At 42.4% G+C, this 18239-nt stretch overlaps 1 protein-coding gene across 5 annotated transcripts in view; it reads right to left on the reverse strand.

The window, feature by feature from the left end:
- Positions 1-18239, reverse strand: part of LOC115653590 (histone-arginine methyltransferase CARM1-like) — a 136243-nt gene that overhangs the window by 33668 nt on the left and 84336 nt on the right. For all 5 annotated transcript variants that reach the window (XM_030567046.1, XM_030567050.1, XM_030567048.1 and 2 more), the window contains one exon: positions 6578-6755. In XM_030567046.1, the coding sequence (XP_030422906.1) occupies positions 6578-6755 (178 nt within the window). The remainder of the gene's footprint in view (positions 1-6577; positions 6756-18239) is intronic.

An 18239-nucleotide genomic window follows, 5' to 3' on the forward strand; every position in this document is an offset into this window, starting at 1 on the left:
AGCTCACACAAGTTATTGACAGAGCTGGGAAAAGGATCCAGGTGTCCTGACTTACAGACCTATATTAATTAGGGACTGAATCCAATGGCCACTTAAGTCAATGGGAATTCTACGGATTTCAGTGGGCACTGGATTAGGCTGCTTGATAAGACTTCAAAAAATAATATTAAAGAAATATTTTGCACACTGTTCTTTGTGCATCAATGGGAAGCAGGGGCCATAGAGCAGTCATTTTTGGACTGGAACATGTTTCTTCAAACATCTGTTTTAACTGGTGCAAAATGTGGTGCACAAATGCAAGAACAAATGGCTTTCTTTCTGCAAATACAAGATAGCAAGAGACCACAGGAATTTAAAAAAGAATCTCACATCCACTGAGTAAATAAACATGCCTTTTAGGACTTGCTGCTTAGAGACTACTACTACTTCTGCAGAGTAAAACCTGGGATGAGGATTAAAGGTTTTTAAAATTGCTCATGAGACCATGCTGCTTCAGCTTTTGCTACTACACACTTACCACTTATACAGCATTTTACATTTTCAATGTCATCTATAAACAATAATTAATTCTGGAGAAACAAGATGGGCGAGGTAATATCTTTTATTGGACCAACTTCTGTTGGTGAAAGGGACAAGCTTTGGAGCTGCACAGAGCTCTTCAAATCTGAGATCGATGCAGCTTGAAAGCTTGTCTCTTTCACCAATAAAAGATATGATCTCACTCATTTTGTCTCTTTAATACCCTGAGATCCACACAGCTACAACAACACAGCAAATAATAACTAATTCTAACTACCATTCATGTGTGAGGTAGATATAAATAAGTCTCATTTACATTATACAGATGGGGAAACAGATTCAGATAAATTAAGGCCTACATCCTCAAGTGTCCATTAATTTTTGATTCCCTTAGTTTTTAAGTGAGCAACTTTAATTTCAAAGGGCCCAATTTTCAGAAGTGCTAAGCACCCACACTCCAACTGAAGATAATAGCACTTGCAAGTCATTAACACTTCTGAAAAAATCAGGCTCTACCGTATGTCTACATTGCAATGAAAACCCAGGCTTGGATGCATGCTTAAGCCCAAACCCCGCTTCCAGCTGTACACAATTCTGTCTGACTCAGGGCTGTGCTCATGTCTCAGGACCCTGCAGCATGGAGGGTTTGACTTGAGACCAAACTCCATCTATTGCAGTATTGATGCAGATCAGGCCCAGGCCCCCCAGACTCTGGTCCTGTGAGTCTGAAAACTTCTCTCTCACAATTCTGTAGGATGGTCTTAATCAACACGCAAGAAAGGGAAGCCACCCCTTGGTTCAAGTACAGCTGCTCCACATTTAACAGTTCCATTTTATTCTGTCTGCTGAGCTGCGAGCATAGTGAATCTTCTCCATCATTTGTAATGGCCACTGACATGAAGTCGTCTTTTGCCAATCATGTTGCTAGCTGGTCAAAGAAGTGCAGCCAGATTTTGGTTAATCTCCGGTGAGAAGCAAGCAAACAGTGACTTTGGCAAGAGTTGCAGGGATGACGACACATACAGTACCAGGAAATATGAAAGAAGCTTGCAGCATTGGGGATTCACTGGACCAGTGCAGGGAGCGGATTAAGCAGCACAAGAACGACAGGAATTTGCCATCATCCTGCCCCTTTTTGAAGGAATTTGACCGGGTGCTGGATAATGTGCTGAGCTCTGAGCCACCAGCGCTTCACAACATCCTGGTCAGCCAGGACAGTGACCTTCTCATCTCTAAATCCACTCTAGGACTAGAGAGGAGCCAGCAAGTGCCAGATGAGGCTGTTAAAGTGACTCTTTTGCTCAAACTGGTCCCCAAGGAGGCTTTGCTGCCAGAGTAGCAGCAGCACATTCTGGGTCCCTATTCGGAGGAGCTTTTTTACCTCCCCCCCGCCCGAGAAAGAGTCAGCTATGGAACTGGCAGCAGAAACACAAGAGGCAGAAGGAACAGCTCAGCCTGGTAAGTTTCTGGTGCCATGTTTGTTGTTATAAATATAGGGGGTTGGAAGGATTTCCAGTTTATGACCCAAATGAAAAATGTATTACAAGCCGTGGGCAGCAGCACGTATCTCCTAATGGTGGACTGCATGGCAGTACATTGGCATCACCCCTCTGCCCCCCAAACCACCAGGTGGAATTCAAAATGGAGACTGAGAAGTGCAAACAACAGTTGAAACAAGCATTTGAAAATAACTTTTTATTGGAAACTTGCACATTCTTACAGAGATGTGCTAAGGTGTTAAAAGTAAGAACTTTATATTGCCTTTCAGAATGCCATGCCATGCAAATGAGGCATTGCACAACGTTAAGAGCCACCTGTAAAAGAGAAAAGGTTGGGTGGGGGCTGGAAGTGTGGAAGATTGAATACAATCCAAGAGTGATGAAATCTATGCCCAAAGTATGGCGAGAGTTTTTATGCAGTCCAGAAAGGTGCTGGGGGGAGAGGGTTGGCTGTTAAGTAATGTGAGAGTTCCTGTGCGTTTGCTTGTAGTCCCAGGGTAAATGTGTTCAGAGCAGCTTGCATTAGGAGCTGTGGGGAGGCAGTAATTCGTTTGGATGCTAATCCAGTATCCTGTTAATTCACTCATAAATTTTGATCTAGTCCTGGGCACTGACAGTCACAAACTTTTCCTGTAGTAGAAACTCTAGACAGGTAGTCAAATTTTCAATGAAGGGCATATTGTCCTCACCCCCTTCTGTAAGTCGCCAGCCCACTTCATTTATAGATGTGCAGCTCCGTCACCATAAGTCTGAAGATCTCTGTGGCATATTCCTCCACCCCATCCCAAGGACCAAGCAGGTCTACAATTTTTAAACAAAAAACAATTATAAATAGTAACTCACCATTGTTTGTGCAGTCGTTTCACTGTGATTAACGAGTTGTGTCCACAGAGCTTCTGGGATACTTTTTCAAATATCGTTTTTTGGCCTTGGAGATTCCACAAGACGCTTTTGCCTACTGAACCTGTTCTGAAGCACTGAAACAATAATGCAGTGTTTGATGTCTGCTTTTTGGCCCTTCAACCTCTTCTGGTCCTTCCACCTCAGCAATATGGGCCCAATGCAACAGGTCCTTGGGATGTAGAAGTGTAACAGACCAGTGCAAGCAGAAGTGTTTCCGTGATAAACTTATAATGGACATTCTGAACAGTGCCAACAAGAGGGTACAGCACCAAAGTAAGCAGAAAGGCACAGGCAGGCTGCCGAGCTAAAGGACAGAAGTTCAGCACACCAGGAGAGGCTTGCAGTGCAGTTTCTGTAGCAGGAACATGGGCTGAGGATGATGACAGAGCCCAGCAGAAAGACCTGTTTGAGAGGCTGCTTATGCTTGTGGCTCCCAGAGTACAAGCTCCTGCTACACTCACACCATGTCCTGGGTCCCTCCACGGAACCACATGCTGTAGATCAGAAACACTTTGAACAATTCCATGGCTGGGTGGCCCATTCAATTGGGACTTAAAAGAAACCGAACAGAGTAAATCTACCACATGCAGTCCTCCCTATCCCCTGCAGGCTTCCACACCTGTGCAGATGCCCACCCCTGTAAACGCCTCCATCCTCTGCAGTGGCACCAAGCATGTGCCAAATGTGGAAGGAAGGGAAAGGAGAACAAGGTGCCGGGGGACACACCACAGCAGAGGGTTTATCTGTTAGCAATGTTCTACCATTTAATGTGCGGTTTATGCACTGTGTTTTATTAATGGTTTTGGTGTTGGTTTATTACTGGTGTTTTGGCATGTGAATGACAGCAGGCCTGCCTGGCACTTTTTTCTTTTCATTCAGGTTAAAAAATAAAGGCTTTTCTTTTATTAGGACATTTCATTACCATTTTTGCATCACATCATATAAGCTGTATTTCACATAATAAAGTTAAAACACATGATAAAGGACAACTGATAAGTTGTATCCAAATGCTATTTCTCAACACATTTTATCTACATCAAGCCATACTGTGTACCTACAGTTCTTGCCACATACCTGCTTCCCCATTTCATAAGCAGTTACATCATTCACAAGTACAATCCATGGCAATCAATCCTTGCTCCCACAGTCCCATTTCGTTACATGATGTGGCTGTACTTCATTTACTGTAACCATTGTACAAGCACATTAATAAAAACATACTACTCTCCCATGCAAATCCATAATGTGTGAGCATAGAGCATCCCTGATTTGTGTTCCCTGAGTGCATCCTGCCCCAGATGGGATAAGTGCCTCTGAGATCAAGAGATGGTTTCATAAGCCAATGCAAACAAGGGTGCACAGAGTCCCCCAGAATAGCAGTGGGGATAGTAACTCTATTTATGACAATGCTGTCTGGTAGCAAGAGTGTCCCGGTCTATGCATGAATGTAGACTCCCAGTTGTCAGAAAAACCTAGCACGATGCACTTTTCCAGCGCAGCCCACGTCAGTGTCCGTAAGTTGCATGACAATGGAGGCCACTTTGTGGTTTACATACTCATGTGCTTCTTGAGGAGAGCAAACTGTCGGCACGAGTCCCATCAATGGCCCTAGTCCAGTGTGGAAATCCCATTCTGGAAAGCCAACGATTACTTCAGGAACATTGTTTATGCTCACCACTTTTGGGTAAATTACATGCCTGATTGCCTCAGAAACTTCTGCCACTCTCTTACCCACAGTTGACTTTCCAATGCCAAACTGGTTAGCAAGAGACCTGTAGCAGCATGGGGCAATCAGCTTCCAAACAGCTATAACAACCTGCTTCTAGACTCATGTGGACACCCTCATTTGTGTTTCCTGACACTGGAGGGCTGGGGCAAGCTACTCACAAAGCTCCAGAAATGTAGCTTTCTTCATGTGAAAATTTTGGGCACACTGAGGCTCACCCAAGGTCTTCACCACAATGTGGTCCCACCGATCTGTCCCTGTGGCTCTGCTCCAGAAGTACTTGTCTACATAGGGGGTATCAGCACCTATACTGAGAGTCGCAAACAGCATCAGCCAGTTCAAGTCTTCCATGTTTCCATGTGCGTATCCTCCTCCTCCTGTCAGGTGCCTTCTGTAGGTCAGAAAACGATGTTGGAATGTCTACCAGCATCTCATGGATGCTCTATCTGTTTGCTGAAACTTGAGTGAAAGTACAAGCAAGCACAAATGTGACTCCTCCATGTTGCTGGCTCCAGTTGCCGGGAGCGTGCAAACCCAAAAGATAGCACAGCTGGTTATGTTGGGAAGTTGGCAGGCAGCAACAACTTCCTGTAATGTGTAGGGTGGATAGTCAAGTTTTCTCACACCGTACTGTCAACTGAGGGTTAGAGTGGACACAGCTGGGGAGGGTGCTAGGAACCCTGGGACATGGTGGTCTGACTTGAGTCTGTGTAAGGCGGTGTGGACACTAGAGCCCCAGGTTTGGAGCCTGGGTCCAGAAACTGTAAACCTAGGGTCACCAATGAGTGTGGACACTCAAGCCTTGGACTTGCAAGCCTAAGGTCTGTGGGCTCAAGTCCACTAACCCTGAGTTTACATTTTACTCTAGACATACCCTAGGAGTTTGTAGATGGGTACCCAAAATCAGAGGCACTAAAATTAATGGACACTTCTGAAAACACAGGCCGAAGTGACTTTTGTAAGACCACAGACCAAGTCCGTGGCAGAACCAGGATTAAATCCCAGTAGTTCCCAGTTCCTAGTCCTGTGCTCAGCCTATTAGCCCATGTTCCCATAAGTAGTTTAAAAGGCTAAAAACAAAAGTCTTCAACTTCCACACCCTGTTTTTCACATTGTGTCATATGAGAAAGTCTCTCTCTTTTTAACAAAACCTATGTAAGTGACCTTTTAGTTTGTTTTCAGGAATTCACCTAGTGAAATATAACTTATGGCAACTGCAGGTTCAGACTTGCCTACAGGAAATTTCTCAGGAGGCCCCTGGATTTAGAAGCCTCCTTCAGAACTTCTCCAACCAGTAACAGATTGAAACACAGATCCTATTGAACTGACCTGTGGATCTCAGTTGTCTCTGGCTGGATTGGACACATCACTGGAAAAGAGTGGTGGTACCAAGAGGCCTTGAAATTAGGAATTTGGGTGGGGTCTGACTAGAGCTGGTGAAAACATTTCAAATTTCATATTTTTTTTTCAAAGAAAAAAGAACAAATTTTTCATGACATTTCTCATTCTTTCCCCAACTCTAGGTCTTTATCTTCCTTCAGTTGCCTTGCATTTTAGTTTAACTTGCCATCATGTTTTGCATTATAAACTTTGAACTGAGAGGCAACCCTTAATGCATACGGTGGCACATTAAACTGAATGACACAAGAGGCAGCCAAGGGCAAGACATCCAGCACATACAGTTTAAGTGCTCAAATAGCTGGGCTCACTGGCAAATCACAATATGAAATAGTAACAGTGGTGCTTCCAACATGCTCAAATGAAGGAAGAAAACTCAACTCTCATTCCTATAGAGCCTACAGGAGGTGGTGAAACACAATACCAACCAGTGCTGTCCAGAGCCACCATTTGGAGGTCCTTCTTGTCTCCTTTCTCTGAAAACTGGCATTTTCCCCAATCCATCACTGGGCGACAGTGCTGGCATACTCACCATTTGACTTCAACCATTTTTTGGAATGGAGGTAACTTTCCAGCATCCTCTCATTGAACAGCATGTAACCCATTGGTTCAGAAATAACCACATCAACGTTCTCCGGTAAAGAGATTTCCTCAATTTTACCTGATAAAACCATGATCTTATCTGAGAGGTTGTTACTTCTCACTAGAATCTGGAAAGAGAATGAAAAAAAAAACAAGCATGTTGGCTTCTTTGATTATGCATGGTTCTACTGGAGGTCTCTGGGAAACATGAAACCCTCTGGATTGTTCAGTTATCTAGTAACTTTATCAGCCTTTGAAAAGACTGCACTGTAATTAAACTTTAAAAAATGGCATGGACTCATTCCTTACTACAAATAGAGTTTCTAAATACCCTGAAGAGAGCAAACTCATAGAAGTGTGCAGAATCAGCAAGTCGCAGTACAACTTACATCATCTTTTAAGAAATAATTAGAATCAATATCTAGAAGAAAAGAATACAACACATGCACACACAGAGAAAGAAGGAAGTTAATATCCACTACAGAAGAATATACAGTAGGGATCTTTAAGATTCTTCACAAAGATCTAGAAAAGACTATTCCTAACTGATCTACACAATCATAAAGGCATGAATGTTCTCAGAGGCTGAGGAAAGTCTGAGGCATGATGTTTCTAAACAAAAACAAAACAAGGAATAACCTTTTATAGAGCATGCACAATCCCTAGGTACTATGTGCAGCATCCTGTGCAGGCTGAGAACCTCAGGGAACCTTTTCTTAACTTTTTGATCTACATTTCTTTCATCTGAACAAGGGAAATGGACTCAGAATTTTAGGTACTGTTTAGCAAGATGTTTTGGGAAGGAATAATCTCTCTAAAGTTACTCTGATTATGCATGTCATATTTATCTGTAATGTACAAGTCTCTTTGTAGCGCCAAAATATGTTTAGACAATGTTTAGAATTTGCCTTTAGGATACAAACACATACTGTATACTGATAACATTATCTCATGTGAACCAGTCTGAATGGGGAAAGGTTGTGCAAGGGGATGCTGTACCATGGAGCACTGTTCTGTGGGGGCACCTTCTGCAACAGCACAGTGGGAGGAGATTCAGAATGAGACAGGGATACACAAGGAGAAGCAACCATCCAAATCCATTGGCCATATATGGTTACTGACAGCACAGTGGGGCTGCAGCTGCCAGCAAAGCCTTGAGGCTGCACCAGAGGTGGCATAGAGACTGTGTCCCTGGATTGAAAAAGACCACCTTAACCCCAATCCTTGAAAGCCCATTTCCTGCTTTGTGTATGGGACCATGATTTGAGTCTATGCATTATAACGTAGACCACATTAAAAAGGAAGGAGTTGGGGGAAAGAAATCTTCTACATGAAGGCATATGGATTCCCAAGAAAACAGCTGATTAGAAGAGACAAATCTCCCAATGTTTAAGTTCAGTTCAGGTGCTAGTGGAAGAGATCTTCAGAGTTATTTCCACAATTCATTGCCAGGGCAAAACACTGTTCAGTGGCTGGAGTAAGCCACTAGCAATGAGTTGTTTGACCCTGAGCTACAATTAACAGAAACCAGGAACAGAAGACAGGGAAAGGCAGCATGTATCCGCAGTAGCCAAAAACAGATTTTCATGTTAGAGCTCACTTGGCAAACACTATTGAGTTTGCCCCCATGAAAACAGCCTTTTATTGAACCTGATCCTACAGATAGACATAGTTTTCTGAGTCTGGTTTCTGATATACGATTATGGGCACATATGCTTTTGCACTGGGTACATGTTTTGTGCCTCTTCAATTTTGTAAACTTTGAAAGAGTGTTCACAGAGGCCATTCAGTTATTTTGCCTGTCTTGTCCATTTTGTTAACAGTTCAATAGCAAGGTTATTTAAAATGTGACTAGAATGTTCTAAAAAGACAAGCTACAATTCTTCAGGATCATGTGGTTTTTTCCAAACCCAACACAAAAAGCACATTAGTGCTGATATCCAAGAAATTTAGTTTAATTAAAGCTCCTTAATTAATGAGTGAAGAGGTCATTTGTTTAATCATATTTGTAAGCAAAAGAAATCACTGAAGTGTACTTTTCACATGGAAGTCAAAGTAGCATGCAATTTCTTCCTAGTAAGATAATGTTCTTGCTAAGGTAGTTATTAAAAAAATGTAATAAGTATCATCTTTCCTTTACATGGTTCTTTTCACTCTGAAGGATGCCAAAGCTCTTCATGAACTACAGTGTATAAACTGTACATATGAATCACTTTCACTCCTGACTCTGGGATGGAACACAGCAGATGTTTAACAGAGTAAACTGCATAACAGTTTAGGGCAGGAAGTGAAAATAAATACCACATCCAATCAAAACTACAGAGGGAATTGGGTTGGTAGGTAGAATGAAATTACCCAAACTAACATTTGTCCAATCCCAACCCCTGCCAAAACCAAAACACACAGAACTATTATTGTGAATGCTGCTGCTTGATTTCCCCCACCCCACCTCATCACAGCCTCAAATACTCAGGAATTGGTTCACATCTTACCCAAAACACAGCATATCTCTAATAGCATGGTGTCCCCAAAGCCAATATGCACTCAGCTGGAAGAGTGCCATCTAAGGAATCATCATCTTCACTTCCTGCAAGACCCTGCATTTATTTGGAGGACTCTCACCCAAATCCTGTCCAGGACTAACTCAGCTTAGCAAGACAAATTTAAGAACATAACCTGTGGTAAGCCAAATTAAGTTTTCACCAAATACTTGAAGTTGGAGTTAACACAGCTTCCTATAGTTAAAGGTGCCCATACTTTCTATTATCTGACTCTGTTTTCCATTGCTTTTCACTTTGCTATACTTTAACCATTCAGGTTGAAATTTTCAATGCTGGGTGTCTGCCCTCAGACTGAAAATTTTTGGAAAATTTCAGTTGAAATGGCTCAGCCATTTCTGATGATGAAATCAGGGAAAATTCATTGATTTGCCCATGTAAAAAAATTCTCAGAACCATTTTGCTGAAAAGCTTTAGCACATCCATTCTCTAGAGGAGGAATTTGAAATTTGGCTGGGGCGTCATCCTAATGACAGGGATGTGTCTTTTGCTAGCCCTATGAAAATTCACCCAAATTTGGCCAAATTATGAGCCTTTGGGGAAAAACATCATAGGTCACACATGCTCAGTAGAGCTGTACTTGTTTCAGAGGCAACTAGATTCTCCAAAGATTTGGTCCGTACCGAGCATGCTCCAGCCACAGGGGACTGGGCAGAATTTTCCCACAATTGCTCCTCCCAACTGCCAGGGACAGCTGTGGCTTAAGGTACAGGAACTAGGAGCTCCTGTGCTGTTAGTGCCCCAAGGTAATGCCCAGGTGGAGTGAAGAAGGAGAAAGTCACCTGAGTAGTATACTGAGGGGTGAGGACTGGATGTAAGAGCCAGAAAGAGGGGGGCAGCACCAAGGGAGGGGAACAGGAACAGAGGGACAGAAAGGCAGGCTGGGGGAACAGGAGCAAAACAGTCTATAACCACTAGAGCACACACTCTTCCAGAACCTGCAGTTGAACCCAGGATTTCTAAGTCTCAAACCGGTGCTTTTGCCAGTATAAGCTGCATCTCCAATAGGAGGGTTCATTGATGTAGCTATACCTGTACAGATATACTGACAAACATTTTCTAGTGTAGCGTTGGCTTCAGCTAATACACTAGCAAACTGTCTCATCCCTTTGTAGCAGCTAGTCCACATACAAGACAATAGACTACTACTGCTACCCAATTACACAATCAGCTCAAGTATTACAGGTCTGTTCTGTGGATCTCAAGATTTGAACCCTGCTGAGCCTAGTTAAAAGTCAACATGATTCCATGTGACAGAATGTCAGGGGTGTGTTTGTTGGTTTGTTGGTTTTAATTAGGAAATTGCATTAAAAACTATATTAAAAGATTATAATTGCAAAGTCAAGCACTCAAAAATTAGGAAATCCACAATTTCCACAAATGTGCAATCTTTAGTTCTGCCCCCCTTGGGTATATGCATTATGACATAATATCTGATCATGTAATGAGGATTGCAGGAAGAAAAAGGATGATTTAATGTGAATAAATATAAAGTAATGCACACTGGAAAAAATAACCCCAACTATACATACACTATGATGAGTGATAATTTAGCTACAACTAATCAGGAAAGAGATCTTCGTGTCTTTGTGGATAGGTCTCCGAAGACATCCATGCAGTGTGCAGCAGCAGTCAAAAAAGCAAACAGGATGTTAGGAATCATTAAAAAAGGGATAGAGAATAAGACAGAGAATATCTTATTGTCCTTATATAAATCCATGGCATGCCCACATCTTGAATACTGCTGTCATGGTATAATTCCCCACTCTGAACCTTAGCGTCCAAGAGATGGGGTACCAGCATGAATTCCTCTAAGCTTGATTACCAGCTTAGGACCTCTAGCGCTGCCAGCAACCAGAAATTCCAGTGCCTGGTACACTCTGGTCCCCCCAAGACCTTGCCTGGGGAACCCCAAGACCCAGACCCTCTGGATCTTACCACAAGGAAAGTAAACCCTTTCCTCCACCATTGCCTCTCCCAGGCTTCCCCTCCCTGGGTTACCCCGGAAGATCACTGTGATTCAAACTCCTTGAATCTTAAACAGAGAGGAAAATGCACCTTCCCCCCTCCTTCTCTCTCCCCCTCCCAGACTCTTCCTGAGAGAGAAAGTAACCCTAACACAGAGAGAAATTAGCCTCTCTCTCCCCCTTCCCTCCTTTCTCCCCACCAATTCCCTGGTGGATCCAGACCCAGTCCCCTGGGGTCTCACCAGAATAAAAAAACAATCAGGTTCTTAAACAAGAAAAGCTTTTAATTAAAGAAAGAAAAAACAGTAAAAATTATTTTTGTAAATTTAATATGGAATATGTTACAGGGTCTTTTAGCTATAGACACTGGGAATACCCTCCCAGCCTAAGCATACAAGTACAAATTAAAATCCTTTCAGCAAAATACCAATTTGAACTCCTTCCAGCCAAATACATATTTGCAAATAAAGAAAACAACCATAAGCCTAACTCGCTTTATCTACCTAGTACTCACTATTCTGGACATATAAGAGACTGTATCAGAGAGATTGGAGAGAAACCTGGTTGCACATCGGGTCCCTCTGAGCCCCCAGAGTGAACAACAACCAAAAACTAACAGCACACACACAAACTTCCCTCCCTCAAGATTTGAAAGTATCCTGTTCCCTGATTAGTCCTCTGGTCAGGTGACAGCCAGGTTCACTGAACTTAACCCTTTACAGGCAAAAGAGACATGAAGTACTTCTGGTCTGTTAACCCTTGACTATCTGTTTATGACAACTGCACACAGATGTGGTCTCCTCATCTCATAAAAGATATCCTGGCATTAGAAAAGGTTCAGAGAAGGGCAATTAAAATGATAAGGATTGGAACGGGTCCCATATGAGGAGAGATTAAAGAGGCTAGGACTTTTCAGCTTGGAAAAGAGGAGATTAAGGGGGGATAGGATAGAGGTATGTAAAATAATGAGTGATGTGGAGAAAGTGAATAAGGAAAAGTTATTTACTTGTTCCCATAATATAAGAACTAGGGGCAACCAAATGAAATTAATGGGCAGCAGGTTTAAAACAAATAAAAGGAAGTTCTCCTTCACACAGCGCACAGTCAACCCGTGGAACTCCTTGCTTGAGGAGGTTGTGAAGGCTAGGACTCTAACAGGGTTTAAAAGAGAACTAGATAAATTAATGGAGGTTAACTCCATTAATGGCTATTAGCCAAGATGGGGTAAGGAATGGTGTCCCTAGCCTCTGTTTGTCAGAGGGTGGAGATGGATGGCAGGAGAGAGATCACTTGATCATTACCTGTTAGGTTCACTCCCTCTGGGGCACCTGGCATTGGCCACTGTCAGTAGACAGGATACTGGGCTGGATGGACCTTTGGTCTGGCCCACTATGGCCATTCTTATGATCTCATGGTTAAGGCAGCTGAATGTTGCCTTCGAGAACTGGATCCTAACTGTGCCTCTGCCACAGAGTTCCTATGTGATGCTAGGCAATTCACTTGAACCAAACTTCACAGGTGGTCACTAATTGTGTGTTCCATATTTTCTTGGAGCCTGACACACTCAAGGCCAGATTTATAGAGAGTTCATAACTGCAACTGACCTCAACAGGAACTGTGCTCTATAGTGAGGCGCTTACATTGGCCAGAGACAAATTTGAGTGTAGACACATGCACAACTAGGCCAACGTAAGAGGACTTCTGTTGACCTAATTTTGTAGTGTAGACCAAGCCTAATTTGGTGATTATATTTTGGCCTCACTTGGCCCTGGTTTTTACTGGAAGTAGGAGCTATGAAAATTTCATATGTATTCATATAGTAGGCTTATGTTTATGAATCTTTTGTAACATTCATCTCTCTCATCTACAGAAATTTTATCTAAGGGAAAAGGGGAACACAATTTGGGATGTAAAATCCTTAACTTCAAAGTACTTAATGCAGTTTGATTGGTGATTCTGCCTTTTCATCTCATGACATGAGCCACTGATCAGAGTTCCAACTAGTGTAAAATTCCAGGTGCAAAAATATAATTTGAAGTTAAAAAATGGAACTGTGTGACAACTCTAACTTTCAAAATGGTAAGTTCTTTATGACTTTACAATTAAAGCTTTACTGTCATAACAAGTCAGTTCCATCCTATGCCAGTAGCAATCATAAGTTACTAGCATCTGATAGCTGTTCTATGGCCTAGATGAAATAACTCCAGTGGTCTCAGTTAAATTTCTGCCAGCCAGGTGTTTTTCCCTATAAAAACTGGCACCTAAATTGGCACAGATTGATTCCTTTGTCGATACAGACAGACTGAGGTTTGAATAGGTGCAGAGGTGCCAAGATCCCCATATCAACTGAGGCACTGGCAGGGCAGTGTGAGGAAGCTGTCCCTGCTATTGCCCATGAAATACCTCTTAGATGGCAGTTGTTTGGTTATCCATGTATCTGTTGGGCTGTCATAAAAATATTGGAACAGCCATACGGGGTCAGACCAATGGTCCATCTAGCCCAGTATCTTTGCCTTTTGACAGTGATCAGTGCCAGATGCTTCAGAGGGAGTCAACAGAACAGGGCACTTCACTGAGTGATCCATCCCCTGTTATCCAGTTCCAGCATCTAGCAGCCAGCGGTTTAGTGTCCCCTCCATGCCCGTGGAATGCTTGACCCTGATGAGAAGGAAAAAGAAGAGGACTCAGGAAGATAGGTTCAGTGAGATTCTGCAAGCCAGTGCTACATCAGACAGTGAGCAAAGGGCCTGGAGGGTGAACATGGCAGACACCACGAAGAAGGAAAGAGTGGACAGGAGAAAGGTCCAGGAGTCCCAGCAGGAAAAGTAGAGGAAGATGCACCAGGACATAATGGAGCTTGTCTGGAAGCAAACACACGCTCTTGTTGCCCTACAGATTCAACAGTCATGGGCTCATCATCCATTGCAATCAAGGGAGAACTGCACCACAGCACTTCCCTACACCTCCCAACATTCCACATGGCAATAGGAGTCACATCCCTACCACTACAACCGTACCCACAGGAATGGGAAGGACAAACCCAGCTTCCCTTACTCTGACCTGCGGGAGCCACAGTTACTGTATGTGTAGCCAAAATGGCCCGGAATGGACACAAATATTCTTTCCCCTTGTTAAGTTCTGTTCCATTATTTTTTAAGCTTTATTGTGTTTGTTTCTGGAATTGAATACACATGTTTCGCACTGCTTTTGGTACACAAGGAATTTCTATTTCTTTTAAAATTAATTAGTCTTTTTTGCTTCACAACATGTACTGCAGAATGCCTAGAGCTACATAAAGCACTTGACAGTTTGTTATTGTACCGGGCCACAGAACTCATAAGTTCAGTGAAAAACACAGGGTACATATTAAAAATATACAGCAAGCACCACATAATTCAGAGGTGCACTAAAAGACACATGTTCATAAATATTCATGAAGCACTACACAACTCCTTCCTAATAGCCCCCCCAAAAAACTTTAGGGCCAGATAGAGCATGGTTCACCAAACCCATTATTATGGCTAACTGTTAAAGTGCTCTTTCAAGGTCTCCCTCAGCAGCATAGCTCTACATTGAGTTCTTCTAACGGCCTTTGCATCTGGCTGTTCAAACTCAGCAGCTCCCCACCTCTGCCCTTCACCCGAGCAGTAACTCCTCCCACCCCCCACAAATATCACTCAGGACACAACAAGCAGCTATAATCATTGGGATATTTTTCTCACTGAGAGCCAATCTTGTGAGTTACCACCACCAGTGGCTCTTCAATCTACCAAAAACAAATTCAACTGTCCTCTGGCACCTGCTGAAGCTTCCCTAGGTGCTGTCAAGGTGGCCAGCGTACAGCTTCATGAACCAGAGAAACAAAGAGTCCCCAAGGATCTCTACTGGCATTTCAACATTGCCAATGGTAATTTGCCAGATGGGAAAGAATGTCCCTGTTTGCAGTTTTTTGAATAATCCCATATTCTTAAAAATGAGAGCATCCTGCATCTTCTCAGACCAGCCCACACGGATGTCAGTGAAGCATCCCTGGTGATCCACCACTGCTTGCATAAACATAAGAAAGCAGCCCTTTCTGTTGATGTACTCTGAGGCAAGGTGGGCTAGTGGCAAAATAGAGATTTGTGGGCTGTCAGTTCAGGAAGTCTATTACTGCAAAGCCATCCACAACGTCCTGCACATTGCTGAGAGTTACAGCCCTGCGTAGCAGGAGACAATTAATGGCCCAGCACATTTGCATGACAACGGACCCACTGTGGATCTTCCCGCTCCAAAGTTGTTGCCCACACTCTGATAGCAAATATGGCACTGCAAGGTTCCACATGGCAATTACCATTTGCTTCTCCATTATCAATGCCACTCTTATTCTGGTCTCCCAGCACTGGAGGGCTGGGGCGAGCTCAGCACACTGATCCAGGAATGTGTCTTTTACATCCAGAAGTTCTGCAGCCACTGCTTGCCATCCCAAACCTGCATTACAATGTGATCCCACCAGTCAGTGCTTGTTTCTCAGGCCCAAAAGCAGTGCTCCACTGTCTGCAGCTGCTCTGTGAATGCCAAAAACCACCATGAATCAGTTTTATGATGTCCTTCAACAAACCGTCCTCAAAAAAATCATCATCTCCCCTATTGCATCCTCTGCTTGCAACACTCATGACAACAACACAGAGCTGTGTGGGCTCCGTGCTTCTGTCAGAGATAGCGGACAGTAAAAAATGCTGTGGAGGTTTCTGGGATTTTAAACAAGGTATGAAAATTGCAGAAAATGGATGGTGCATGATGAGACCCTGATCACTTGCTCCCAGTCACTCTGCGCGATTTGTTTTTGCCCCGCCACACGTTGCTAATATCTCTCAAAAGACAGCGCCCAGGATGATGGCAAGGGGCCCACTGACTGGTAGCAATGTGGTGAGTAGCAGCACCAGTGCAAGGAACCAAATATGCATGTGCACAAGCAATATACTCACTGCCGCGGTTTTATGAGAACAAAACTACTGTTGACAAAAAATGTAGATATGGCCTAACTTGAATACTGGCAACAACAAACCCTATGAGAAGCAAAATCAGCTTAGTCCAGATTAATGTAGCCAAGACACAGAGACATGATCTTCAACGAGAACTTCTAATTTATAATCTGTAATACACCAAACATATGTGAGATATTTTGCAATCCAAAGATATTTCTATTAACAACTAATGTGGATTCACTTATCAGGCAGAGACAGGGGAGCTCCTGCTTTTTAAGAAAAGTGAGTCTGGAACCGAATTCTTGACCCTCGTTTCCAACACCCTGCCCCCAAGACTCCCAAAATGGATCTCCAGTTGTTCATATTGATCTCTTGCTAAAATAGGTTGGCTGTAAAACCTTTTTAACTAGGGAGTATTTATTTAAATATACACACCCATATTGAAAATATTTTTGATTTCATGTACATGGCAAGTGCCGAGTGAGAGCAACGCAAGTTTGTCATGAGCTTACAGCAAGTTACCCAAACAGGCTAGAACTCTGCTGGAACTGGTGACACTGGGCAAGAAATATGATGCAAAATGAGACTAGATTTATACACACATTGACACTGTGATAGTCTCCTACATGGTATATCACAGATTCCTGCAATAACCAACCTTGCCCATAACCAAAATAGACATGCTTTTCTTGTGTACATCAATGTATTTAAACTAAAGAAACAAAGTATCTAGGTAGTTTCAGTGTTTCATAATAAAGAAAAGGTTTACAAAGAAAAACAGAACATTCCATCTTTTTCCCCTTCTCTGCCTTTGATTTTTCAGAGAATGAACAGTGGGTATGTGTGTATTGTTTTTAATAGCAACAGTGTCCAGTCAGTGACCTAGATTTCAGAACAATATGAAAGCAGGGCAAGAAGACATTGATGAAAAGATAAGACTGTACAATCACATTCCACAAAACAAAATACAACAACTAAATTACTCTCTGATGCAATTCCACTGACTTCAAAGGAGTTGCATCAATCTGCCACCAACTGAGGGTATGTTAGTGTTTTGGTTATTTTTTCCCCTTCATCTTCTTTATGTAGCGTTCATGACACATGCAAGCCCTAGTCAAACAGGTTGACCTTTATTTGATCAGTGAAGAGTTTCTTGACTAATCTCAAATACATACAGGTAACAACAGATCTCTCAGATACACCTCTCCTCATCAGGAGCCCTAACCTGATTCCATTGAAGCCATGGCAAACTCCCACTGAATTAAATGGAAGCATGATCAGGAGAAGGTGTTGTACAATAAACTTCTTACCTATGATAATTTTGGAGAATCAGTTATACCACCTTATCCTCCACCTGGCTTTCTCCAGAGAAATCCCACTACATCTTTTATACTCTGATACCTGATAATTAAGAATATATTTCCTCTCCCTTAGCTCATACTGGTATATTAAACCAAATACTTTTAGCTTCCCCTATGTAACAGTGGTTTTCTTCTTGCTTATTATGTAACTTTGTAATTGGTTTTAAGAACACAAATTTCTCCAAAGTACAATTCAGCTCCCAAAGACATGACAAGCAGTATAAAATATTTCATATATTTTAAAAAAGTAGTCTTTTGCTAAGCCTGCCACAGGGCTTTGCCAAAATGGAAAAAGTGACAGCAGCCTTTGCAAATTAAAATGTAAATATTGAGTAGATAGCTTTTTACTTATTGATTTGGTAGCCAGAAATTTTTGAGATTCCTCTTAGGAATTGTGTCCATAAGTGCAATTGTCAGAGAGAAAACCACGTCCTCTTATCTGAAAATGGGCATACACAAGTTTCAGAACAGAATTCAAGTTTAATTTTTTTACATTTTCCAACAAAGGATCTAATTCTGCAAACCATTACTCACACATGTAGTTCTTACTTTTGTGAGTACTCTTATGCACACAAAGATTATTCACCTGAGCAAGAGTATGCAGGATGAGCTCCAAATTCAGTAATTTCAAGTTATAGCACAAACCAATTTTAAAAACTCACAACACATGTATACAATGCCAAATTGAAATCTTCTCAATTTTGAAAACTGAATTCATGGTAATTTCCAATGCTAGCCCTGCTCATGGACTCTTTGCCA

Source organism: Gopherus evgoodei, chromosome 6 (assembly GCF_007399415.2).
Source record: "Gopherus evgoodei ecotype Sinaloan lineage chromosome 6, rGopEvg1_v1.p, whole genome shotgun sequence".
NCBI lineage: Eukaryota > Metazoa > Chordata > Testudines > Testudinidae > Gopherus > Gopherus evgoodei.